The 25,763-nt window shown below is 44.6% G+C and overlaps 1 protein-coding gene across 5 annotated transcripts in view; it reads left to right on the top strand.

Moving 5' to 3' along the window:
- Positions 1-24,489, top strand: part of LOC147619949 (uncharacterized) — a 64,775-nt gene extending 40,286 nt beyond the window's left edge. The window contains exons 2-13 of one of the 5 annotated variants that reach the window (XR_015270106.1): positions 1,610-1,773; positions 1,859-1,942; positions 2,025-2,082; positions 17,262-17,315; positions 17,504-17,575; positions 17,693-17,773; positions 21,367-21,536; positions 22,536-22,638; positions 22,745-22,897; positions 23,289-23,426; positions 23,518-23,675; positions 23,765-24,489. Coding sequence is in view for 3 of the 5 variants with exons in the window: in XM_086825794.1 (XP_086681920.1) it covers positions 1,610-1,773; positions 1,859-1,942; positions 2,025-2,082; positions 17,262-17,315; positions 17,504-17,575; positions 17,693-17,773; positions 21,367-21,536; positions 22,536-22,638; positions 22,745-22,897; positions 23,289-23,426; positions 23,518-23,625 (1,185 nt within the window). In the remaining 2 variants the exon portion in view is untranslated. Of the gene's footprint in view, positions 1-1,609; positions 1,774-1,858; positions 1,943-2,024; positions 2,083-17,261; positions 17,316-17,503; positions 17,576-17,692; positions 17,774-21,366; positions 21,537-22,535; positions 22,639-22,744; positions 22,898-23,288; positions 23,427-23,517 lie in introns of all 5 variants that reach the window. The other 4 variants (XR_015270105.1, XM_086825794.1, XM_086825793.1 and 1 more) reach the window with 4 other exon arrangements.
- Positions 24,490-25,763: the final 1,274 nt, after the last annotated feature.

Genomic DNA, 25,763 nt, shown 5'->3' with positions numbered 1-25,763 from the left:
AACACATTGCCCAAAGCATCAAATACGATTGCCTGCATGCAAATCAATCCAATCGGCACAAAAGCCCCTTGATTTGCACTGCAATTTTCTGCAATTTTGCACAAAAATGCGATTTCTCACATCATACAGCATGTATGAATGCTTAATTGCACAATTACATCAAAAGCCCCAAATTTCGACATCCAATTTCTTGCAAATTGATCCTGATTGTGACCAATGTCACCCAATTTTGCCAATTTTGCTCAAAATCTGAGCAATTTGGCACCTGTACCTGCTCAATTGATGATTGTACCTGCTCAATTGCAAATCCCAAAAGAAATTGAAGCAAATACCTCGTAATTTCTGATTGGAGGAAAAGGGGAGGCGTCGAATTTGCTCTGATGAGGTGATGCTGCAAAAATCTGATGCTGCTGTATTGATGCTGCTGCTGTTGGATTCGATTCTGCCCACAGGAGGCTTCGCTCACTCCATGGGCCTAGAGGCCGCTGTCCAGGTTGGTTCCGTCCACGACTCAGTTATCGAGGGGCGCTCAGCAGCGCGTGAACATGTAAGAGCCGTCGAAGCGCAGGCCTGCAGAGAATGCGTATGTTGTCTTTCTCCACGTCGCCTACTCACGCAGACCACTACCCGGCGCCAGGGGAGCCTGCTCTCACCGAAGCTGGCGTCTTTAGGAGCTCGCTTGTAGGCGTGTTCGCCTGTTGTATTGACGCCCGCCTGCCTAGTGGATAGCACTACACGCGACGGGCCTTCCTTTCACGAGTCGGCGTCTCACGGCTGTTGACGCTGCCCCACGGCGACGGCGATCTTGTTGAAGGTTCGCCCCCTTCCTGGTGCGCCACCCAACGCTTGAAAGCCAGCCGTCTAGCGCCCAACGCTTGAAAGCCTTCGCCTAGTGGCCAACACTGCACACAGGCGATTTCCACTGTCTTGCAGCGCCCAACACGACAGCAAGCTCTTTGCAGCGCCCAACACGACAGCCTGTTTGTTTGCAGCGCATGTGCTCCTTGTTGAGCACCAGAAAGCTCCTCTGCTCGTGCCAAGCTCAAGGCTCTGATACCAGTTGAATGGGAGAGTTAATTAGGGTTAGGTTTTCATGTGGGAGACATACACAGAGAGAAGAAGGGAGAGAGAGAGAGAGTTGTGGGGATAAGTCAACTCACCAAGTGTGAGTGTGTGACTCCCCTATCACACATGTATATTGCACTAGTACACATAGTGCACTTAGTACATTAAAAGTACTAAGTGTACTATGTACTATAACTTATGGGCTAGTACACACTATAAGGGTGGGCATAGTGCCTTTACCCCAACAGCTATAAATAGCCAGTACACATGGATTTATAAATAATAACCTTAACTGCATGTATTAGCCTGCTTTCTCCTATACGTAGCAAGTTCTCGGTGAAATTGAAATCCGGATTTCATTATTGCATAGAAATTTATTCAAATTATGACATAGGAATAGAGAACTGTGCAGAATTGAAACCTATGTTGAGGTGGAGAGCTTTGGAAACTGCAATACTGCAATACTCTAGACAAACTTGAAAATCTAAAATCACATCACATTCTCACTGATTAGTTTGGAACTCCTGTTATTATATTTATTCAGGACTGGAGCAATCCTCGGTCTGGTTCTGTCTTATCTGCCGAAGATGTTCCAGATTGGCCCTTTCTTGCTACTTATTTGATCAGTGAAGCAAGCCAGGGTACTGCTTCACCATGGCATTCTTACATCTCGGCCTTGCCACGGCAGCCAGAGTCCATTCTTCTGTGGTAACAGCCTTTTCCAATCAGTCTTGCTTGCCTCCAATTTTGAGCTTATCATTTGTTTCTTGATGTTACTTCTTTGTGTGGACAGGTCTGAAATGGAGGTCAGCAAATACCTGTATGCCTCATCAGTCATCGACCAAGCCCTAGAGCGTATAGCTGAAGTAGAAAACACGTAAGCTATCATGATTTTTCAACATAAAAAAAAATCACGAACTTTTACCACTGTCTTCTTACTTGCAGTACTTATGAAACAGGTATAATGGCATGTGCTCCTCAGTTTATTTGAAACATCCAGAGTTGTTCCCACCCAAGGTATGAGTATTTGTTCCCACCCAAGGTATGAGTATCCACCATAAATTCATAACCTGTCTCATCTGAAAATATTTGTTTCTTAGTGTAAAAATCGTTACATAGGACATTTCACTTGCCATTTGTGCTCACCACATTTCACTTGCCACATGTACTCGCCACATGAATGCAGGGACAAACTGACCAAAACATAGAAGGACTAAGTGTTAAAATAAGCCTCCCAATTGCAGATTGGTGATCTGGGCTGCATACAACCTGATTTGACCTCTAAAAATTCATTAAGTTATTCATTTGTTCTTCCAATTGACCCACACCTACAAATTGGGGTCCATTGACATTGAATTACAGCAAAGAGCCAAGATAGAAGAGTCTATAAGTTGCGAGCTAGCTACCAAAGTTTGCAAGAGTGTTGCCTACTTTAAAGGGTCACTTACAGTAAGTTTGTGCAGTCTTAGTCCATTGTTATCTGCGTTCTCTCTCAAAACCAAAGTGCAAAAAGCCTTATGATATGGACCAAAGCTTAGTTCTGCTTAAGGTCTGTGACAAAAATTTGCTGTTTTTTGCTGTTGGAATCGTCTAACAGCTTGTGAACCAGTAAGAGGGATTTTTGCTTGTGAAAATGTCTAGGGTCTTATAAATTTATTGTCCGAGATTCAGTTGTAGCCCCAGGTGACGAGTTTGCAGATTCTGCCTTCTAGTTTACTGAATTTTTCTTTTCTGGTCTTTTGATAGCTGCTTGTGCTCACATAGGTTTGCTAGAGGCAGCCTTGATAGGTGAGGTAGCTGCCTTTTAGGGTGGGGAAATAAAATACTTTGCAGATATGAAGCTTCCATTGTCTGATCCCCCCCCCCTATTTGTGACCTCTTCGAAGCTCCATCCTGCCAGCACCCTTAGCCCACGTGTGAACCCTCCAAGTCCCCATGCCCCAGCTAAGCCCTTAACCCTAATCTTGGGTCGACCCTAACCCTAATCCTAGGTTAGTACACGTACCTAGCCCTAAACCTAGGTGTGTCAGGACGTAATAGGCTGGCCCTTCCATAACCATAATCTCCAAGAGCTCTCTCTGGCCACTTTGGCCGGAGGTAGATCGACGTGGCATGCATGGTCATGAAACCCAATCACTCTCACCCTCTATAAAGTGCAGCTGTTGAGGTCATAGTTACCAAGGGACGGGGACGGGGACGGGGACGGGGACGGGGGACGGGAACGGAGACGGGGGGGTGGGGACGGTGTAGTGAGTAGGAGAGGGTGGAGAGGAAGGTGATGGACTGTGGAGTAGGAGAGGGAGATAGTGGAGAGGAAAGCTTGAGTAGGAGAGGGAGATTTTTGAGAGGAACTCAAGTCTTGGAAGGCTTGAGTAGAAGAGGAGTGGCTCCAAGCCCATTATATAGTTGTGTTGCTCTCTCTCTCTCTCTCTCTCTCTCTCTCTCTCTCTCAAATGGCCAGTGTTAACGGCTAGTAGCCGTTTATTTGAAAAAAAATGCTTGAAGATTTAGCTGTTGCAGCCGTCCCCGTCCCCTGCAGACAACGTCCCCCCGTTCCCATAGGGGGGAACGCCCGTCCCCTGGTCACGTCCCCTCCGTCCCGTCCCCCTGGCCGTCCCCAGCCCGGTGTGCAGGTCTCTCTGCTCGGGACGGCGTTCCCACGTCCCACGTGGGCGTCCCTCCGTCCCCCTATCAGTATGGTTGAGGTCCTTTGTCGAGGAGGAGGGGGGGGGATCGACTCAATCTGCCCTGTGCCCCTATAGAGAAATTCATGAGGGCACTTCCATCTGCACCATGGATTGCCATCAGGATATCATGTTTGCTAAAAATCCTACCCACTTAGGGGCAGCGGGTCCTCGATCGGTGCAAGCCACTTGGGAGGGATGGAGGAGTTGATGTCGAGGGTGAGTCCGTCTCTATCTCTGATCCCAACTAGGCTCCTTCCCAGAGCCTCTGGCGGGAGTTGCTTGAAGGTGAGCCACTCTCCAAGAGACTGGGCCGGTCCCTCACTCAATGTGCCCCATGAGACGTGAGGATGGGAGCCAAGCATGTGGCCACTAGGAAGCTCGAAGTCTCTCCTCGTCTAGGACCGAGGGAGATTGGTGAAGAACAAAACAAATGTGGTCCCAGGCTTGGAGGAGGCTAGTCGTGAATCGTTCCTCAAAGGCTAGGCTAAGGCCACGGGTCCTCATCTTTGTGAAGATCCATCGTGGGCACGAGGACCAAGGACCACCAAGAACTAGGACCACCAAGAACTAGAGTGCGGGCAGAGATGCAGGCCATGAGAAAGTCCTTCCAGGGCTCTGACCACCTGGGAGGAATTCTGATGATGAACTGCCTTATCCAACATTAGTACCATCCTCCTCCATATAAATAAGCACAAAGCTGTGATGAAGTTCATATCCTATGCTCCATGTTGTTGGAGTATGTCTTAGATCTATGAATGACGGGTGGAAGGTCGGGATCTCTTGGAGCAGGGGTTTTTGGCTCTCAGAAGGGATTTGGTTCTCTCTAGTGACTCAATGGGTGCATGGGGCCAAGGAGTCCTGTGCTTTGGTACGCGGATGGCTTGTGTGATCCCTCTTTCCTTGTGGGCCACAAGTGGCCTCCTTTGTCGTCTCACAAGTTGAGGCAATCTAAAGAAGTCTGTAATGGAGGTTTGAGAAGCAGCCCGTTGGCTCGGATTCTTGAGGCATTTAAGCATGGTGTCCCGATGATAACGAAGCTATACTACAATACATACCAAAGCATCTATGGTCCTCTTATTGCATAACCTGTGAAGGAGGCCGTGTCACGATTGTGACTTAACTCCCTTCATTACCCTTAATTATCCTTAATTACTCTTAATCATTGAAGGGACACTAGTGAAAGGTCGCACCCTGTCACATGGGTTATCACCAAAGGACACATCTCTTCAAAGGGACACATGTATTGATCAAAGGACACATCTCTACGTCTAAAGGACATAACTATTCATTCAAGCGTCACACCCTTTCATCAGGGATGTGCCTCTTCATTTGTACCTCTTCAGGTTCTATTTAACAAGGCCTTGTGTCTCAATGCAAACAACACAGCTTTCCGCTCTTTGCCTCATGTTTAGGTATATATATATATATATATATATCACCAAAGCAGGTTTCCCCAAGTCTTGATTATTTGCAGCTTTTGCTTAGTGCTGGACTCTTGAAGTACCTGCATTTAGCTGGGCTTCTTCAAACACACACATCTCACGTGTGATCAACCCAAATACCTTACTGTTTTCATCATTAAAAAAAAAACACAAACAGCAGCTAGGACAATGTGGCATTTTAATGTTCAAGAAAGCGACAATTCATCATCATACTGGTACCATGCACTTCAGGGGTGCAAATCGGGATTTATGTTTCACATAGAAATGAAAACCCCCTCTACTCCCTCTTCATTGGCAACAGCTAGTCCTAGTGCTCTTGGTTCTAGTTGAACTTTCTCCTTATACAAAATGGTCGATAACAGCCTCGCCAGCTTGTAATCTACCTTTTCCAATTCACATAATGTATCTGCTCCCCCTACTTGTTGATGGTTCTCACGAGGGTCCAAAGGTGTTAACAACCACAACCCTTGGAGCCTCAATTTGTAGAGTCTTCATCTCAGCCTACTACTATGGAGGATGAAACCCACCTGGTCGATAACAGCCTCGCCAGCTTGTAACCTACCTTTTCCAATTCACATAATGTATCTGCTCCCCCTACTTGTTGATGGTTCTCACGAGGGTCCAAAGGCGTCAACAACCACAACCCCTGGAGCGTCAATTTGTAGAGTCTTCATCTTAGCCTACTACTATGGAGGATGAAACCCACCTGGTTTGCAATCAAGCTCTAGCGGATTGGCAACAAGCTTTGCATTAGATGCAGCAGTAGTTTCAACAGCAACTTCAAGAGTTTATGACCACATTGGCTTCTCATACTAGTTCTGTACTAGCAGTTGACATTACAGCATCAGTATTAGACAATGAAGACAACATTCACTCTTGAGGTGGAAGGTGACGATCTTAAGAGTCTTTATTGTCTTTTGCAAGCTAGTAAAACAAAGAAATTGGAAGTTAAACTCCCCGAGTCCTATGGAGGACAACGCAATAAGCGTATACTTGAATAATGGCTTTACAAACTTCGCATGTATTTTGACTCGATGGTCCTTACCGATGCCAAGAAGATTACATTTGCCGCATCCTTACTTAAGGATATTGCCTTACTTTGGTGGCAACGGCGACAACATGTTGGAAAAATGGCTATGACGTGGGGAAACTTTTAGGGGGTTATTCGTAAGCAGTTCATTCTTGTCAATGCGGATTTTCAAGCCCAAACTCATTTACGCCACTTAGACCAAATTGGTTCTTTAGCTTCTTATATCTAACAGTTCACTAATTTGATACTGGAGATTGATCCTAGCGGACGAGCTTCATGTTTACTCAAGTATTTAAGCATTAAGATATTTTAATCATGTTTAATTAAGCTAAAAGCTTAACACGCCAAATCCATCTTAGAAAAGAGTGGAATCTCCCGCGAATCTCATAGTGGGGTGGGCATGTACACAAATAGTGCTCCTTTGTCTCCACCTCCCTGGTCATGCATACGATGCATATGCGTGCCTCTTGTGCCTTACCAGACTGAAATAGAGTGATGATACTCTATGCTGGCCAAGGCGATCAGCATGGCTTGTGTATGCCTGATGATAAGGCTCATAATGAATCCGTCATTGGAAACTCGCAAGAAGTGCTCTTTGTGGAACTAGAGTTTCATGGGGAGCTCAGGTGGGGACATCCATGTGTTGCTCGGGTGGAGCCTTGTCAAGTCAACCCGTTTGCTTGCCTTGCGTGTGCTTCTGTTAGGACTTTTTGCGATCGTGGGTAGCGAGATTTTGAAGTTCCTTGTCTTCATAGTTTTGGTACAAGCTTTTGGGTCATCGTTCATAGTGTCTAAGAGGTCATTTTTTTTTGGCCATATCTTTATTGTGTAAGAACAAAGCACCCAAGGGTAGCCTTTAGAGTAAATAACATTGTTTCTTTATGCTTAGAAAGCGCGTTTTCTTTTCCTTGCTTTTAGAAAGCAAGCGATAATCATTTTATAGAAAGCTGATTATAGCTTTTCTTATCAAGGTGTATATACGTTGTAATCTTGTAATTGGGCATAGATTTTATAGCAAGCTGAATTATTAGCGGACATGCAGATTTCACATTGTGAAGTTTTCGTCCGAGTTGCGGCCAGTTGATATTGTGCTAATTCTTTCTATTTTTAGCGGTGCATTTGCCGTATCAACTACTTATTTGCTGTACTTATTCTTTCTATTTGCTACTTCCCTTAGTGCTAGGCTTCATTATGGTTGAGTCTGCCCTGCATCTCCGGAGGTTTGAGAGAACTCTGTACGAAGGGCTTTGTGTGATATATGCTCTTATGTGTGTGTGTGTGTGTGTGTGTGTGTGTGGAGTGCGTGTATGAGAGCATATCTTGCTACAGAGTTCTACACCCACTATTGGGCACTGATGATGTTAGTGGGGATGTCGTAGTATCTAGTCCATACTATGCATAATGGAGTTAATAGTTATATAGTCTTGTGGGTTGACTTGTCAAAATACACAGCGGAGATGATAACCAAATGTGAGACCACAAGAGCAAGTAGAGTGCAGAAAGTAGACAGCACAAGAGAAGGAGAGAGATAGGCGTGTTAACTCTGCTCTATACACAAGATCCCGAAGTGAAAACAAGATACAATGGTGTGGGGGCCATGGGGTCATTTTATATGGCCCCAAACATGCAGTCGGCCTGTAGAAAAGGCAGCCGACTGGACGTGGATGTCCACGACTAGCTCCATCCACCAGTCGGCCAGCTGTACACAGTCGGCCAGCTGTACACAGTCGGCCAGCTGTACACAGTCGGCCAGCGTACATGAGAGGGCCCGGACCAGAAGGAGCAGTTGGCCAGCATCCAGGACATCCTGACCAGCAGTCGGCGAGTGTCTGGATCAGCCAGGGTGCAAAGAAATGCCTCCCACACCTGGTAACAATAGGGAAAAATACGGGGAGTGAGGAAAAATGAGAAAACACCTACAAAGGCCGGGCACACCCACAACAGAGGCCCTGGTGTCTGATAAAGACAGGAGATGACTGCTAACACCCCCTCTCCGCTCTTGGCTGTGAAATCAACCCTAGGGAGCTGGAGTGTCGCCTGAGCGTAGCCTGAGGTAGACTTCGTGAAGAGGTCCGTCGCATTGTCCTCCGTCAAACAATAAAGTAGCAAGATGTCACCAGCCAAGATCTTCTCACGTACAAAGTGATATTGTATCTCTATGTGCTTGGTCTGGGCATGGAAGACTGGGTTCCGAGCAATAGCTATACAACTCTGGTTATCACACTGGATGACTGTGGGCTCCTTCTGTGGAAACCCAATCTCGCCTAGCAGCCTCCGCAACCACACAACCTCACAAGCAGCACCACAAGCAGCCCGGTACTCTGCCTCTGTCGAAGATAGGGCAATAGTTGGCTGCCTCTTACTGCTCCAAGAAACTGCTCCTAAGCCGAGGGTAAAACTGTAACCTGAAGTAGATCTCCTCATGTCTGGATCTCCTCCCCAATCTGAGTCACTCCAACCTTGGAGTTTGACTCCATCCCCTCCTGTGTAAAAGAGTCTTAGATCCTTCGTACTTTGCAGATACCGCAAGATCCGTAATCCTGTGTCCCAATGATACTTCGATGGCATTTGCATAAAAGAGCTCAACAGCCCCACGGAGAAGCTCAAGTCCAATCTGGTGTTCAGCTACCAGATCAATGAACCAACCAACTTCCGATACTGCGAGGCATCAACTGGCTCACAAGGATCATTAACAGTTAACTTTGTATTTGGGTCCATCGGCGAAGTAATATGCTTGCAGTTCTCCATCCCAAAGGCCTCAAGCAACTCATGAACATACCGCTGCTGAGAGACAAAAAACCCCCTCTAGGTCTGCCAAATCTCCAATCCCAAAAAGAAGTGGAGTAAGCCTAAGTCGGTCATCTCAAACTCCTTTGACAAGGCAGCTTTCGTCACGCCAATGTGCTCCACATGACCGCCGGTGAGAATGAGATCATCCACATAAAGGATGATAATCGTAACCATGCCGCGTTCCCGAAAGAGATACAGGTTGGGATCTGCAACCGATCTCTGAAAACAAGTCCGAACAAAGAAGGAATCAATCTTTTGATTCCAAGCCCTGGGAGCCTGCTTAAGACCATACAAGGCCTTACGTAACCTGTAAACCATCCCTTTTGATCCTGGAACAACAAAGCGTGGAGGCTACTCAATATACACCTCCTCTTGCAGGGTACCATTAAGGAACGCAGATTTTACATCCATCTAATACACAGGCCATCTCTGAGAAGAAGCAAGGGCAAGAACGGTCCGAATCGTGGTCATCCTTGCTGTCGGTGCAAAGGTATCCTCGTAGTCGATGCCTGGCCGCTGAGCATAACCTTTAGCCACGAGACTGGCTTTGTGTTTGTCCACCGACCCATCTGACGCATATTTGGTCTTAAAGACCCATTTGACACTAATGATTGACCGTTTCGACGGCCTCGGTACCAACTCCCATGTGTTCTTCTTCTCGATGGCATCAAGTTCCACCTGCATGGCTTTCCTCCAAGTATCCTGTGAAAGGGCTTCCTTAATGGAAGTGGGCTCCTTGTCCTGCATAATACGAGACATCAAAGCATAGTTTACCTGAAGAAGCTTTGTTGTATTGCTTTTGTCTCGCGGACTCTATGCGATCTTCGAGGGCTGTCCTCTGTGGCCCACTCGGAGGGTAGCTCCGTGACACCTGACTTCCGAAGGGTGTCCATCAACCACCTGGGTACTCGAACAGATCGTGGAGCTTCCTGCCGTTGCGGGGGCTTTACTCCAGCTACGGGCTCAACCTCCTGTACTGACTGTGGTTGATCAACTGGAACAATGGTCTGGGAATCATCATCAGACTCCTCTGGATCTCCAAGAAGTAGCGGCTCCTCGACAGTGGATAATGGAACATGCTCATCAAAGACCACATCTCGGCTGACAACAATCTCATTCCTCTCTGGATCATACAATTTGTATCCCCTGGAAAAAGAATTATACCCCACAAATATAAGCTTGCGGGATTTGGAGTCAAGCTTCCCCCTATGCTTCTTTGGAATATGTACATACGCATTGCTCCCAAAAACACGGGCGTGGGAGACATCAGGTTTCCTGCCAAAGTATGCCTCAAACGGAGTCATATTAGGTACTGAAGTCATTGGAGACCGGTTGAGGGTATGGACAGCCGTTGCCACAGCCTCTCCCCAAAGTGCTTCCCCCTTTGCTTCTTCAGAATATGTACATACGCATCGCTCCCAAAAACACGGAAGTGGGAGACATCAGGTTTCCTGCCAAAGTATGCCTCAAACGGAGTCATATTAGGTACTGAAGTCTTTGGAGACCGGTTGAGGGTATGGACAGCCGTTGCCACAGCCTCTCCCCAAAGTGGACGAGGAAGATCACGATGCTCCAGCATGGTCCTCGCCATCTCCACCACAGTCCTGTTTTTGCGTTCTACAACTCCATTCTCTGAAGGCGATCCTGTATTAGCCAATTCCCTCTTGATGCCATTATCTACACAAAATCTGAGAAAAACATTCGAAGAGAATTCACCCCCTTTGTCAGCCCAGAGAGTCTTTAATCCAGACTCTTTTTCCACCATCACGTGCCAATCCTTGAACCGTGCAAAAGCTTGGTCCTTCTGTGAAAGAAAGTAGACCCACGTGAATCTGGTACAGTCATCAAGCAGCATGAAATAGAGAGATCCTCCCAATGAAGGTGTCTGCTGAGGTCCACACAAGTCAGTGTGAATCAACTCCAATGGTTTTGAAGCCCGCCTGGAAGCCTGCTTCGGAAAGGATTCCCCCTGTGCTGCTTACCACGTATGCAAGAACTGCAACGTCCTTGCGTGCTGCCAACATCTAGCAAGCCAACCACCATCTGGTCTCGGAAAGCTCGCCACAGTGCATCCACATTTAAGTGGCCAAAACGAAAGTGCCACAGATCTCTGACCTGAGAACCTGTCAATGAGGAGAGTGCTTAGAGCTTGTAGATACCATTCTCCACACCGCCTTCCCAAACAACCTGGCCAGTCTCACGGTCCCGTAGAGCAACTGAATGCTCCTCAAATTCCACCCGAAAGCCAGTCTTGCACACTTCATGCACTGACAGAAGATGAAAACCAAGAGCAGGGACGTAAAGAACACGAGAGGCATGCTTGCCCCCCTTGCCGTCGGGAATAATCTCCATCCGGCCCTCAGTGTGTATCGGAATGGTGGAGTTGTCGCCACTGAAGATGCGACCTGACTTCCATTTCAGATCCAAAAAGAAGTCTTGGGACGGAGTCATGTGCCTGGAAGCACCACTGTCAAGAATCCATTCCCGGGTATCCTTTGCGGTGAAGCCAACTGCCTCCTCGCTCGAAGACGATGAAGCATCTGAGTCCATCATCTCTAAGTGTGCAAATGCAGGAGTCTTTGCAGCTGAGGCTGAAGAATCAGCACTCTTCCCAGTCCGCTTAGGACACTTCCTCCAATAGTGGCCTTTCTCACCACAATCATTGCAGGACCTCTCGGTCTTCAGTTTCTCTCGATCTGTGTCAGGCTTCTTCTTAGAAGACTTCTCCGGTGAAGCCTTCCCTTTGCCCTTGTTGTTATTCCGGCCTTTCGGCTTTTGGCCAGTTAAGGCCTCCGAACCTCCGCTATGAGGAGGATTCGTAAATCGTTCCTCCTGGTCCAAGACCATGGGCACAAGCTCCTCCCAGGTAATGGTGCTGAGCCTGCCACTAGTAATCAAAGAGGAGTAGAAAGCGGAATACTGAGCAGGCAAGTGGGACAGCAAAGTAATGGCCATATCTTCTGATGATATCTCCTTCCCAGCCTAGAGGACTTCCTACTGAAGGGCCTGCAGCTTGTTGGTGTGCTCTCGCATCGTCGACAACTTTGCAGGGTTCATAACCCGCATCTGTACTTCCAAGGAAATCCTCTTCATGGGCGATACCCTCTTATAAAGAGAAGCCTAGTGCTGCCATATGCCTCTGGCCAGCGTCATATGCTTTACGTGATTGATTACTTGCGGTGTGTAGTTGAGGAAGATAAATGAACGGACCCTGGCGTTGACACGATCCCACATCTGTGCTTGTGCCTCGCGGTCCTTTCTGGTTGACTGTAACTCCCCTTCCTCTGCTTCCGGCCGTGGAACCCCGATAATGATGAAATCAGCAAGGTCATATGACTCCAGCACAGACTCCATCATAACCTTCCAGATGCCGTAATTGTTCTCGTCCAACTGACGGTCCACTGGGAACGTGGGGAGTGTTGGGATCTTCACATGCTTCTCAGCCATCTCTAACAAATCTGCCATCGCGGGGATGTAACTGAAAAAGGGATGGGTGGGTGGGAAAAAAAACTTTAAACTTGCAAGTGACTGTTCAGCAACTCAGCCCGCCTTCCTCTTGCTTCTTCTCTTCCCGAATAGTCCCTAACAATCCACCAATCAGCAACGCAACAATCCCCCTCTTGCGCAGAAAACTCCCAAGATCTTTCAAGAGCCTAGGGCTCTGATACCATGTCAAAATACGCAACGGAGATGATAACCAAATCTGAGACCACAAGAGCACGTAGAGTGCAGAAAATAGACAGCACAAGAGAAGGAGAGAGATAGGTGTGTAACTCTACTCTATACACAAGATCCCGAAGTGAAAACAAGATACAATGGTGTGGGGGCCATGGGGCCATTTTATATGGCCCCAAACATGCAGTCGGCCTGTAGAAAAGGCAGCCGACTGGACCTGAATGTCCAGTCAGCTGCCTGTACATAGTTGGCTAGCATACATGAGAGGTCGGGGACCAGAAGGAGCAGTCGTCCAGCATCCAGGACATCCTGACCAGCAGTCGGCCAATGTGTGGATCAGCTAGGGTGCAAAGAACTGCCTCCCACACTTGGTAAAAATAGGGAAAAAATGGGGAAAAATATGGGGAGTGAGGAAAAATGAGAAAACACCTACAAAGGGCAGGCACACCCACAACAGAGGCCTTGGTGTTTGATAAAGACAGGAGATGACTTCTAACATGACTACCATGAGTATATAACATGCACGTTCCTAAAAGGTGAATTTGGGCATGTTCCTGGATTCATCTAGGTATATAATTCAGCCGTATTAGCGGACATGCAGATTTCACATTGTGAAGTTTTCGTCCGAATTGCGGCCAGTTGATATTGTGCTAGTTCTTTCCATCTTTAGCAGTGCATTTGCCCTATCAACTACTCATTTGCTGTACTAATTCTTTCTATTTGCTACTTCCCTTAGTGCTAGGCTTCATTATGGCTGAGTCTGCTCTGCATCTCAGGAGGTTTGATAGAAACTTAGTACGAAGGGCTTTGTGTGAATATATGCTCTTATGTGTGTGTGTATGTGTGGAGTGCGTGTGAGAGCATATCTTGATACAGAGTTCTGCACCCACTATTGGGCACTGATGACGTTAGTGGGGATGTCGTAGTATCTAGTCCATACTATGCATAATGGAGTTGATAGTTATATAGTCTTGTGGGTTGACTACCATGAGTATATAACATGCACGTTCCTAAAAGGTGAATTTGGGCATGTTCCTGGATTCGTCTAGGTATATAATTCAGCCGTATTAGCGGATATGTAGATTTCACATTGTGAAGTTTTCGTCCGAGTTGCGGCCAGTTGATATTGTGCTAATTCTTTCTATCTTTAGTGGTGCATTTGCCCTATCAACTACTTATTTGCTATACTAAGTCTTTCTATTTGCTACTTCCCTTAGTGCTAGGCTTCATTATGGCTGAGTCTGCCTTGCATCTTCGGAGGTTTGACAGAAACTCAGTACGAAGGGCTTTGTGTGAATATATGCTCTTATGTGTGTGTGTGTGTGTGTGTGTGTGTGGAGTGCGTGTGTGAGAGCATATCTTGATACAGAGTTCTACACCCACTATTGGGCACTGATGACGTTAGTGGGGATGTCGTAGTATCTAGTCCATACTATGCATAATGGAGTTGATAGTTATATAGTCTTGTGGGTTGACTACCATGAGTATACAACATGCACGTTCCGAAAAGGTGAATTTGGGCATGTTCCTGGATTCATCTAGGTATATGATTGAAGATGAAAATTTGTTGTGTGTATATGTTGCATGTAAGCCCCACTACACATCGCTAGACATTTACAATATCCTAGAGAAGCCCATTTTCCCCATCACCAATGTGACACACTGAACTAGTTAAATCATTAAATGGTGAGGTTAATGGGTCATGTGGATAGAGTACACCATCAACCCATAAGTCTACATGTTTCTTTTCCTTGGCCCTAAGTGAAGAAGTGGATGTATTGGTTGCTTACGTAACGACGTTTGCGTGGGTGCTCTTGGCGGTATTGTTTGTTGTGCACTTTTGTGGTGGTCGTGCTTGACTCTGATTTCCAAGTTACTATTCCTGAGAGCTAGCCTTCCAAACATCGCTCTCGCACACTAGATATCTTCACATATTTTCATAGTGGGGTATTTGCTTTCCTGATAAGCTCACATGTCCATGACTTGGACCATCCTGATTTTTCGTTGCTTCACTTGCAATGGTGTTAGATTGTGTCGCTTAAGGAGATCTTGGTGGTTCATAGGGCTATCTTTTTCCCACAAAGGCTACCCATGATTCTTGACAAACCGGGTTCTCGTGTTGCCTATTTGTCTATGTATTGTCTCTTTGTCCTCTTAGGGTGATGCCCCTTTGGGGAGGCCACTGATTCTCACATTCAAAGCCCTTGATTGTCTACGTTTATCCTCTTCCAATGTTGCCATCTTGATGGCATATTCGTTGTGTGGGTGATTGCTGTTGTCGCATCAGTTCCATTTATTTGAAAGTGGCATCAAGGTCCTTTTTGGCCACTTCCACCCATTTGAAGGTGGCCTCGAAACATCCTTTCTTCCTACATACTACGAGACCCATGTATACACAATGAAGAGGGCAAGCTTATTGAATGGTGCGTGTGTGTTTGAGAGAGAGAGAGAGAGAGAGAGAGAGAGAGAGAGAGAGAGAGAGAAAGAAAGAAAGTTATATTAACGTCTACGGAACACCCCAAGGGCCTATGAGGCCAAAAGTAATACAATGGTACCATGGATATACTGAGCCATGGAAAACTGAAACAAAAAGTAAAATGAAAACATCTGACAGTACATGTGATTGATAGATGATCCTGTGTAGAGTGAGATATGCTGTGATCAGCTACTGACGATACCGGCCTCGGCCAGAACGGATCTGATGGTGGAGTGAATGTCAGGCCTCTGTGATGGGAGCGTGACATGTCGGCGGAGAACCTCACGAATCCGTTTGTGTGTGGTGGAGGGTCCTGATGCTCTGGGTCGGGGATGTCTGGCTCGCAGAATGGATCGAGCTCTCTCACTAAGAACTCCTCTGGGGCGTGGAGCTGGAGCGTGGGTACAGGTGGTGGTCTCTGATGTCGTAGTAGAGGAATTGTTGTGGGCAGTGGATTCCGATGTGGATGTATGTACCACAAAGAAATCTGTGATGGCTCTCTGTGAGGTGTCCTGACGGAGCCGGGGGTTTCTCTCAGCATGCTGCCTCAACACTACATCCCTGTGTTATCTGAGCTCCATCAAGTACATGCCCAAGCACCTGTGATCCTCAAACTGTATCACCCGTGTGAGTGGCTTGAATCCCTCTCGGAAGAGGCAATGGAATCTCCCCTGTATCTCATAGTAAGCCGGGCAACTGAGCATATAATGGGCCTCATCCTCTACTGCTCCTGTGATGCATACTGGGCATGTCCTCTCCTCATGTGGGATATCCTCAGCTCTGCCAGTCTCTACTCTAAGGCGGTGGGAGGATACCCTGAGCTGGCCGATCGTGATACGCATGGCATGTGACATGTGTATCTATATGTATCCGGGGATCTCAAAGAATCCATCCTCGGAGAGTCTCAAGAAGTTCACACTTCTTACCAATCTCTGACGGAGACACCCATGTCTAGTGTATGTGTAGCCCGAGTAGATCTAACCGGATGATCCGGTTGATTTCGTGACGTGAGAGATCAAGGTATGGGGAATCCAGGCTATACTGAAACGGGGGGAGACGGTCCATTTGAATGCCATGTGCATGAAACCATTCGACTACCTCAGAGTACCATGTATGTGTCGGTAATGGTGGTGGCCGTGTCGTTGAGGAGGAGGGCAGCCCAGCTTGTCTCATATCGCTCCCTCTGCCTCTCGCTGTATAATTGCATAGAGGACCCTAGTGCTAGTCATGGGAGGTGATCTCTGTCAAGCGTCTATACATGCTGAATATAAGTGACAGTCTGAAAAAGGGCATCTGCAACCAGTGAGGCCACTCCAAACTCTGCATGTAGAATGTCACGTGGTACAGATGGCTTACTCCTGATCATGCGTGACAACATCATCACCTGTAGCCTCTCTATGCTCCTCCAGTGATCCTTCCCTAGGCCTGGTTCCCAAAGGGCTGCACCATACATAGCTGCTGGTCGTACTAGAGTATCAAAGAGCCAGCACTTAGTGCGGGGTTCTTGGAAATGTGCCTGCAGGATAAGAGAACTCGGGATGCCAAAATAGGATAGTAAGACCACTTTTGAGGAGGGCCTCAACTCAACTCCTGAAAATGGTAACAGTTTGGGTACCCTTGAGGGAGTCCTTGTTTTCCTTCCATTATCTTTGCAAAAGCATAATAATAGGAAATGGCCATTTGCTAGATGAAAATTCTGAAGTGCTCCTCTCGTTTCCCTTTGTGTTCCCATTCCTACTCTGGACTGAAGATATCAACTCATATAAGTTCTGATTTTCCCTTCCGCTATTCCTTTCATCTTTTCCTAATTTTGATATTTTCTTTTAAAAAACTACTTTTAATATGTACGACAATGCTAAAGACCCATGGTTTACTTTCTGTTTCCATTTTCTAGTGTCGGGGTGTTTTTGTTGCACAGAGAGCCTCTATTTTAATTACTGTTTTCGTTTCATGTAACTATGGCTGAAAGGAATAGCAACTCTACAGGGCTCTGCAGTTGATTCTAAATAGATATGCGCTTGCATTTACTGTTTTTTAAAAAAAATAGTGGAATAGTGGTGTCTCTGATTGCAACTTTTTCCCCTAATGTTATTCAGTTTTTCACGGTAGAGAGTTTCAAGTGGGCCTTCGGCATTCTTTTCTCGCGACTAGTAAGTCCTTTTTTTATTGTGACCAGGAAGTGATAATTTGTAACTGTCATGTTTTTGGCTGCAAACTGCAGGAACTTGTTTTGTTGTGGAAGGGGATTGGGGGACTGTAAGAATTAAAAGGTCACTTTTGTTTATTTTTGTCTTAGACTTCTCATTGAGTTACTGGGTCATATATTGGTTCTCAGTAGGTGCGTCTCCAGTCACTAAATCAGCAGGTTGCCCTTGTTCCTTGGGCTGACATGCTGAACCACAGCTCGCAGGTAATTGCTGCTGAAGTTTCATTCAGGATCCATTACATTTGCTTCAAACCAACATGTAAATAGGGGATGCTGGATGCAACAAGGTGTTCTTATTCAATGTGTTCTGCAATATGTCAGGTGGATGCATGCTTGGATTTTGAAGTGACATCAAAGACTGTGATCTTGACAACAGACCGGGCTTATCAACCATCGGAACAGGTATCCCCATTTTGTTCTCTAATGTAGCGCTAATGTTGGACAGAAATGGTTGGGGAAAAGCAGGAAAGTCACTTCCCTCCCGAAAAAACCCCTCTATTACTGTGTTCGAAATAGTTCCTTTTATGGAACACGCTTTTGTCACCTATTTTCCATATTAGAAAACCTCAAAAGAGTGGGGAGATCATTTTTTTTTGGGCAACTATGGTTTTATTTTATAATCTGGATTTGCTTCCATTAGAAATCAATAATCCACCCTAGTAAGTAATGCCCAAGCTCGTGTGAGGCTTGAGCCAGACAAGGCATATTTCCCAGGGTTGCAACCCAGTGCCCACATCGTAATGAGCATTGACGAGCCTAGTCCGTGAGACTGTCCTTAACTTTAAGGTCAATTTACACTTGCTCATTATTTAGTAATTAGTAACGACACTTATAGATGTTGTTCAGAAGCTGTGCAGAGATTGACTTTCATTATTGGCCAGTGTTGGCAGATGCGGTATAGAAGCCCTTCAGAGAGTTCAGTGCTAGCCCACCTACTCACTTAGATATCTACCTTCCGTGTGTATTGCACCATAGCTTCATTCTAGCATACAACCTACGCCTAAGCTGTGTATGTTGAACCATCGAAGCTCCCTTCTAAGGAGCACAGAATTGAAGCCTATAGCTATCTGTTAATTATCAGTATTTCACTATTATTTCTATTTGTGTTCTTGTGCAATTTGAGTTTTTTTATTTTGTAATGTGGAAGGACTTGCATTCTACAAGTCTTGTCCTGTGTTGTACATGGCTACTTGTATCCTCTCAATGGTAACATCATTGGGGGTTCATACGCTTTTAGCTCCCTATCTTATACAGGGGCGTCTGGTGTACTGTCAATGTGACACATCTCACTTGTAGGCACTCTTGGACAACAGTATGGCATCCTTCGGAGGCACTTGTAGGCACTCTTGGACAACAGTATGGCATCCTTCGGAGGCAGTTGCCAGTGGGCGCAGGCAGTCAGGCAGCAATCTGACAGGCACATGTGGCACGTGGCATGCCACATGGCAGATGCCCATTGGACAAACAGGCTGTCAGTGAGTAAACTGGCCGACCAGCAATATCCCCGGTCTGGTAGTCGTCATTTTGAGTTTTCTGTTGCATAGGCTGGGGTGGATGAAAGGCACCCATGGTGCGAGTGTACAGAGACAATGAGATGAGAGAGAGAGCTGTTGTTATCTTCTTCCTTCAGTCTTCTATCTTCTTCAATAAGGATAGCCACTATATCTTCAAAGATGTATCATGGGCTAGTCGAAGAACATGTAAAATCTGAGAAAAACGTGATACCTTTTGTATGCTCTTAAGAAGCATAGCTACCTTGTCATTGTCATCAACAAAAACTCCTAAGCTGGAAAGTTGTTTTGTGTGTCTGATCCAACATTGCCGAGGTGTTCACCGAGTTCATCACTCTCATGCATAGGTGCCACCCTCTTGTGGTGGGAAGACCACCTTGGGCACCACTTTGTTATGATAAGATAGACAATTGTGTGGAAAACATGCTAAAAACGGGTTATTTCATGTGTTCACATCTTTATTAAAAGGGTGGACTTAGTGTAAAAGGTTGGGCTATTTATTATTTGGCCCTCCTAGTGATTAAAAGGGTTCATGCTCATTATTACTTTTGGGTGCCCGAGAAATTTGGACATTGCACATACATTATGGTGCCTTAGTCTATCAATTCGAGGCAAATAAATGCATTGTGACAAAGCATGAAGAAGAAATCAACATGAAAAAAAGCTTGCACAAATATAAATATAAACAAGTACATCCATATATTCATCACCCGTTTTGTGTGTGCTAGGAGGAACTCCACATCAGTGCCATCTCCATCATGCTGCTGCGCTGTCCTTACCTGTTTTCTCCTGTCTGTACATAGGCCATACTGTACCACTGATGTACCTGCTGTCTGCACTGTACCCGCATGTACCTGCCGCCCATTCTGTACCTGCCTGTACTTGTTGTCTATACTTGTATCTGCTTGTACCTACTTTACCTTGCTGAGGACACTTGTGGCACCACTTGTTCTTGCTGTACCTTGGTTTCGGGTGGGAGTTTTTAAGATATTCTCGACTGCCTATCTCTTGGCTGCCACCCATACCTCCATGTTACCATGTGCTCTATGGTGGAGATTGAAGACAGGTTCTATGCTTTATGGATTCCTTGAGGTTTACAGGAGTCTGTGAATTTGTGGGACATGTGTTGGTACATGGTTATTGTTTTCCGGATAACCTGGCTTGTCCATGCGTGGGAACTGAAGAGCTTGTAACATATAAATACTCTTTGGTAATATGACATTCTAGGGGGAGGGGGGCGGCCCATTCCAGTCCCATTGTGGTGTCAAGATCTTAAGTGTGCTTGTGGTTTTAAGTGGATAAAGTGAGTGCCTTTATTTTAAGTGTTTAATTGCATTAATAGTCATGTGTGAAAGCTCTGGGACTGGAGTGTGGATAGCGGAGGTTTTCTAGGCCATTCTCTGTAGTGTTCTTCTCGTAGGCTATTAAAGGACATGCGCATAGTGTTTCATCATGGACGGTTAGACAACCTGAATGTGTTAGATTCGGCGAGAGTTGGCCATCCACAAATTTCTTTGCAGGTCTTAGCGCCGATGTGGCAAGGATGGAATGTGAGCCTTTGCAATGGATGCAAAGCGGTCTCGGTAGTGTTCGGGATCTTGGGTACCGGGAACTTTATCTTGTATGAAAGGGAACTTTATATGGACGCTGCAATGCAAGTGGGGGAGAATGTGACACATCTCACTTGTAGGTACATGAGGACAACAGCTTGGCATCATTTAGGAGGCAGTTGGCAAGGTGTGTTGCTAGTAGGAGGCAGTTGGCAATGGGTGCAGCAGTCGCAATGTGTCAGATGTCCATTAGACAAACAGGTCGACAGTGAATAAACTCGTCAACTAGCACATTATTGATGCACACACACACATATGCGTGCAAAATTTGTCATTTCCATTTGCATCTCTCCTAGCGATTGATTAAGGTTAGGTGAGGACATGCATGTAAAAACATTTTTTAATGTATTTATTGTAGATCACATTAACATCTCAGGCTCACCTGTGATTGCAGGTGGTGTGCTTTTGAAAAGTACTCTGCTTGGGCCCAATTTTTGTAGTAATGGGCCTAAACTGGTTCTTGAACTCTTATAAGCAAAGCTTCTCAAGTATCAAAAGGACATAAAGATGAAAAGTCTTTCCTTGGCATTGCAGAGTTCATTTTGTACCTAAATAAGAATGTTATCTGTAGCTTACACTGCCAAGGAGAAGTGTGATCTTCTAATATAACCATGTCTTATAAGGAGAGCTTTAAAAATTTTGAGTTTAACCTCTATTATGAAAGAAAGTTTCTTGTAAATCTTTTATGATCACGTCTCAGTTGGTGAGCCTGGCAGAGGGTCTCTATGTGTATGCTTTTTATATCGAACATATGCAAAAAGAAAAAAAGAGATCACTGCAAAATGTGGTTTAAATAGTTGTTATGCTGGGGTTTCACAGGGACAATCATACATGATGCGCTGATTGTGATGATTTGAACATGGTATTGCCACAGGTTTTCATTACTTATGGAGATAAGTCAAAAGGAGAGATTTTGTTATCATACGGTTTCATTTCTTCAGATATGAATGAAATCGACTCGATGGATCTATATTTTGCTTTGAACTCCAAAGATGAAATGCTCGCAATAAAGCAGGGAGCTTTAAGAGAGCATGGTCTTTCTTCGTATCCTAAAATGCTAATTTTGGTTTTGTTGTAAATGTAAGGCACTTTACATGGATACATAGACATTTCACATTCTATACAGTATTTATTTCTTACTTTGTAGCTTAAGGCATGATGACTTGTAAATCAGTTGGTAAAGTAGGTTGTCTGCTCCTTTACATGCATACATGGTGCCAACTAGGGAGGAGTGTACACATGGATCTTAATTTTGAGTTCATGACTGAAGATTATCTTATGGACCTTGGCAATTGATCTCGAGAATTGGCATGGCTTGAAAAGCAGACCTTATCTAATAGTTCGTTTTGCTTGCATGAGCAAAAGCTTTGATGCCTCCAGTTGGACCATTTGTTGTCAGTCACTGTCATCAGCAGCCTGATTATGGGCCAATGCAGAGACTGTTCACATGGCCTACGAGGCAAGAGAGTGCTCTAGCCTGTATTTGCCTATTATGTGTGATTGAAACAGAGTAGTTCCATATTATGCCTACCATGAGATTGGCGAGGATGTTGCTGCTATTCAACGAGGATTTGAACCCTTATCATGGCTCATTTTAGTGCAGACTAGTAATACCTTTACCTTCTTTTTTCTAGGTTGGGTGGAACAAGGATAGCTTATTGACAGATGATTAGCAAGAAACAGAGATCTTTGTTTCTGAGCGGGAAGCTCCTACCTCTGACTGGTGGACCAGCCCCTTCATATTTAGGATTGTATGCATGATCTCTCAGGACTGATATCACTACTAGAATGATGACTCAGATCTCAGATGCAGCCTCTGACAGCCCCACCCAGAGAGACGCCTAATCATAATTCAGAGGTGGCACTCTGCTATGATGTGTTGGCACAGATCTAGAGACTCAATTTACTGCGATGCTTGTGGTTCTTAGCAATCTGCAATTATTCTCTGCTCTTATAATGGTACCTTCAAAAAAGTTCACGACTGTCCATGCAGTCTACTTGATGTACTCAGTAAACATGTATTTGTATCCTTAAATGTAAAAGGCCCTGCAAATATCCTCTAACCATCAGCGGACTACCTTTACAACTTGTTGCTTTTGCATATCTTGCAGCCTGTCCTCCCTCAATGTCATCATGTTTTTCTCAGGTATGCAGTGCAGAGATGAAGTCGAGTTACAGAGATACTTGTAGTAGTCATTTCCTCTTTATCAGATTATTTTCTCATTTATTCTACGGATTTTTTTGAAATCAAGATGGCTGCTGCAGCTGCTTCCAAAGAAGTAGGGAGGCAGGATAGTTTTTGCTCATCTATGTTCAATTTTCCGCTAGATGTTGACATTCAAGCTTACAAGCTAATATTGAGTACTGTCGAGGCATCACTTTCAAAGATATCCAGGTTTTTGGGGGTAATGTCAATGCCTATCTTCATGGAGTCAACCTTAATGCTGTACTGAGTGATTATAACAAGTGGAAACTTCTCTTTTTAATGTTGAAGCTAATGCCTTTGGCTGGCTTCAGCAATCTTTGGTAAATGGTACATTGATGGCTCTGTTGAACTTCGCACGCATAGGGAAACATCAATGAAAATCGTTCTCTTCAAATCCGTTTGTTTCAACCAAAATCTCAGTACTGTGGTCGATATATGACATTGGGCACTTGGGATTGCATTGAGGATCAGAGAGAATGGCAAGGCCGTACTATATTACTTGGGTTTGATTGCATAGGTAGTGATTAATTTTTAAACTATGGAAGCAATTGGTTTCAATATGTCCCGATTTTTTTTCTGGTTCATTTTAGGAGAATCAAGTGGCTTCTGATGGTGGTGCGTTTAGTGGAAAAGAAGGGAAGCAACCTACTGCTAGGCAGTCCGGAAAGTTGAACATGGCTTGTACATTATGTGCTAGTGAACAAAGGATTCTTTATCGAGTACAATATGTAGGTGTTTTGGCTTCTGGTCAGATTGCTTTTTAACAAAAATAAATAAAATTGGTTACTTACATGGCTGTCCGATACTGGGGTGTAACAGGTTCTTAGAAGTAAGCTGCGGGAGTTGTGTGCAAAGAAAGCATCTGGAGGAGATTCTGCACTTGCAGGTTCAGGCTTATTATATGGGCTTGGAAAGCTTTTCAAGTGACATTCGGTACTTCAGTTAGCTACCTTTGCCATGCTCGTGTCAATAGTCATTATTAGTGGATCATTAGTTGTATCTTGGTCTAAAGCTACAGAGATTCTCCAAGGTCATGAGAATTGGTGGCATATTGACAGCATGGTATCAACTCAAAACTTATCTGCTTTTAACACATTTCTTTAGCAAATTAAGCTCTACTGTTGCTCTGGTGACATGTAAAGACTCCACATTTAGGCATAAACTTGGTAGGGTGCCCTAAGTGCATGTCTGGCTAAAATAATGAAATCATCTTAGCAGATGGTCGAAGGAGAAGATGAGGGTCAAACCATCATTTCTGGCTAAAATAAAACAGAACAACAGATAGGTTATAGATGGTGCTAAGCATGGTGAGAAAGTTATCTTTCACTGCGATTAGGTGATGGCTCAAGGTGCTTTTACTCTTTCTTGAACATGGGAATGTGTATTATCGTTCTTAGTTGAAACAGTGATACTAGCTATGCTGCGAGTGGGAAAGTGAAGGGACCTTTGAGTGCAATTGAAGTGAAAGAGTAAGAGCACAACAGTCTTTCAGATGGTGCCCTGAGGAGTATGTATGTGATGATGCAAATTTAGCATACTTCACTTGGCAGAGCTTCATTGTCAGGAGGGGGGGCTTGAGGGGCCCTTAAATGGAGTACTGTGATGTTGACCAGGAGTACTGTTATTTGGCAGCACCATAGCAAGCTATCAAGGTTGAAGAGTGATAAGGCTCTTTAGCTTGGTAGACTGCATTTGGGTATTGACTGTTTTGAAATCTTTGGAGAAACATTTGTGCTCATTGAGGATTGCAGCTTTTGTGCTTTTGGATAAACAAGGCTTAGTTTTGAAGTTCATGAGCTTTTTGCCATCAGAGAGAGCATCATAAACTATTGAAACTATCTCATTGGTGTTTTCAGTGGGTGGTGTCAACCTTTTGACTGCAACACCACCTCTAAGCTTCTAATGGAAAAGTAATTATAGTTTCCCAAATTTAAGATTGAAAGATTGGAAAAAAATAATACTTCTCTTTTTTCGATGCATCATATCTATGTCCATGTGGAAAATGTACATCATTAACTAGTGCGTATTTTTGTGCTTTGTATATTAGTCTTTTCCTTTTTTGTGTGTATGTGTGTGGGCCCGCTTTGGATCCATTGGTCATACACATTAATTAAAGATTCCAAACCTTGTTCTAAGGCTAAATCTATATTTAAAGTATCCATATTTACAAGGATAGCAGCCCTCATTTTCTATTTCCTAAATACATGAATCACCTAAGTTTTATAAATATATAAATATATATATATATTCAATTTTTACATTACATTATCATGTAACTTTTGCTTTCCCACCTTCCTCTTAGTAACTAATCCCTTTGAAATGATATGGCGAGTTCTTTGCATCTTTCACTTGGTGTGTTAGGGGATTCGTAACCGATTTGGCATTATAGGTCCCCAATGTGACTTTTTCATCCCTCTCCCTTTGAGGTAGCGTTCCTCAATGGCTAGAGCTACCACTGTATTTTTTGCATTACCCTTCTTGAGGGTTGTGCATACATCAGGATTGTTATATAGTCTTCTTTGAGGAAACGTTTCTCTTTTATGACTACATTGTTTAGAAGATTAATGTTGACCTTTTGCATCTTAGGTCACTGTTTTGGATGATGAGAAGACTTGGTATTTATAGTTTCTGCATGCTTGTCACGGATCCGAATCTAGTCAATTTTTAATCGTATAACTTAATCTAAAAAAACATTAAAACTCACTTAATTGTGCTACGTCTATATAGCAATACAATCAAATCAACTTTCTCAAATAGCAAACAAGCATGCATGCCATATCTAAGATTCTTATCACATAAACAAAGAATCATGTAATCTCAAACAATCATTCACATAATATAAATCTCTAACAATTAAAGCATATCATCTCAATCACTCACAATGTATGTGTTTTTTAAGATTCTATCTTTATTACCATGCTTGACAACATGGTTAGTCATAATGATCAAAATTCAACCAATCTCGGGTTTTTTTCGATGCTCGTCCACCCAACCTCCACACTAGACATCGTGGCTATCTCGGGTGTCTTTTTTTGAGTCTTGTCCTCTCTGGGTTCTATCACATG

Source organism: Cibotium barometz, chromosome 32 (genome assembly GCF_041138505.1).
Source record: "Cibotium barometz isolate CiBa-2024 chromosome 32, ASM4113850v1, whole genome shotgun sequence".
Lineage (NCBI taxonomy): Eukaryota > Viridiplantae > Streptophyta > Polypodiopsida > Cyatheales > Cibotiaceae > Cibotium > Cibotium barometz.
Note: the sequence above shows the minus strand (reverse complement) of the source record. Positions and strands in the feature narration are given on the sequence as shown.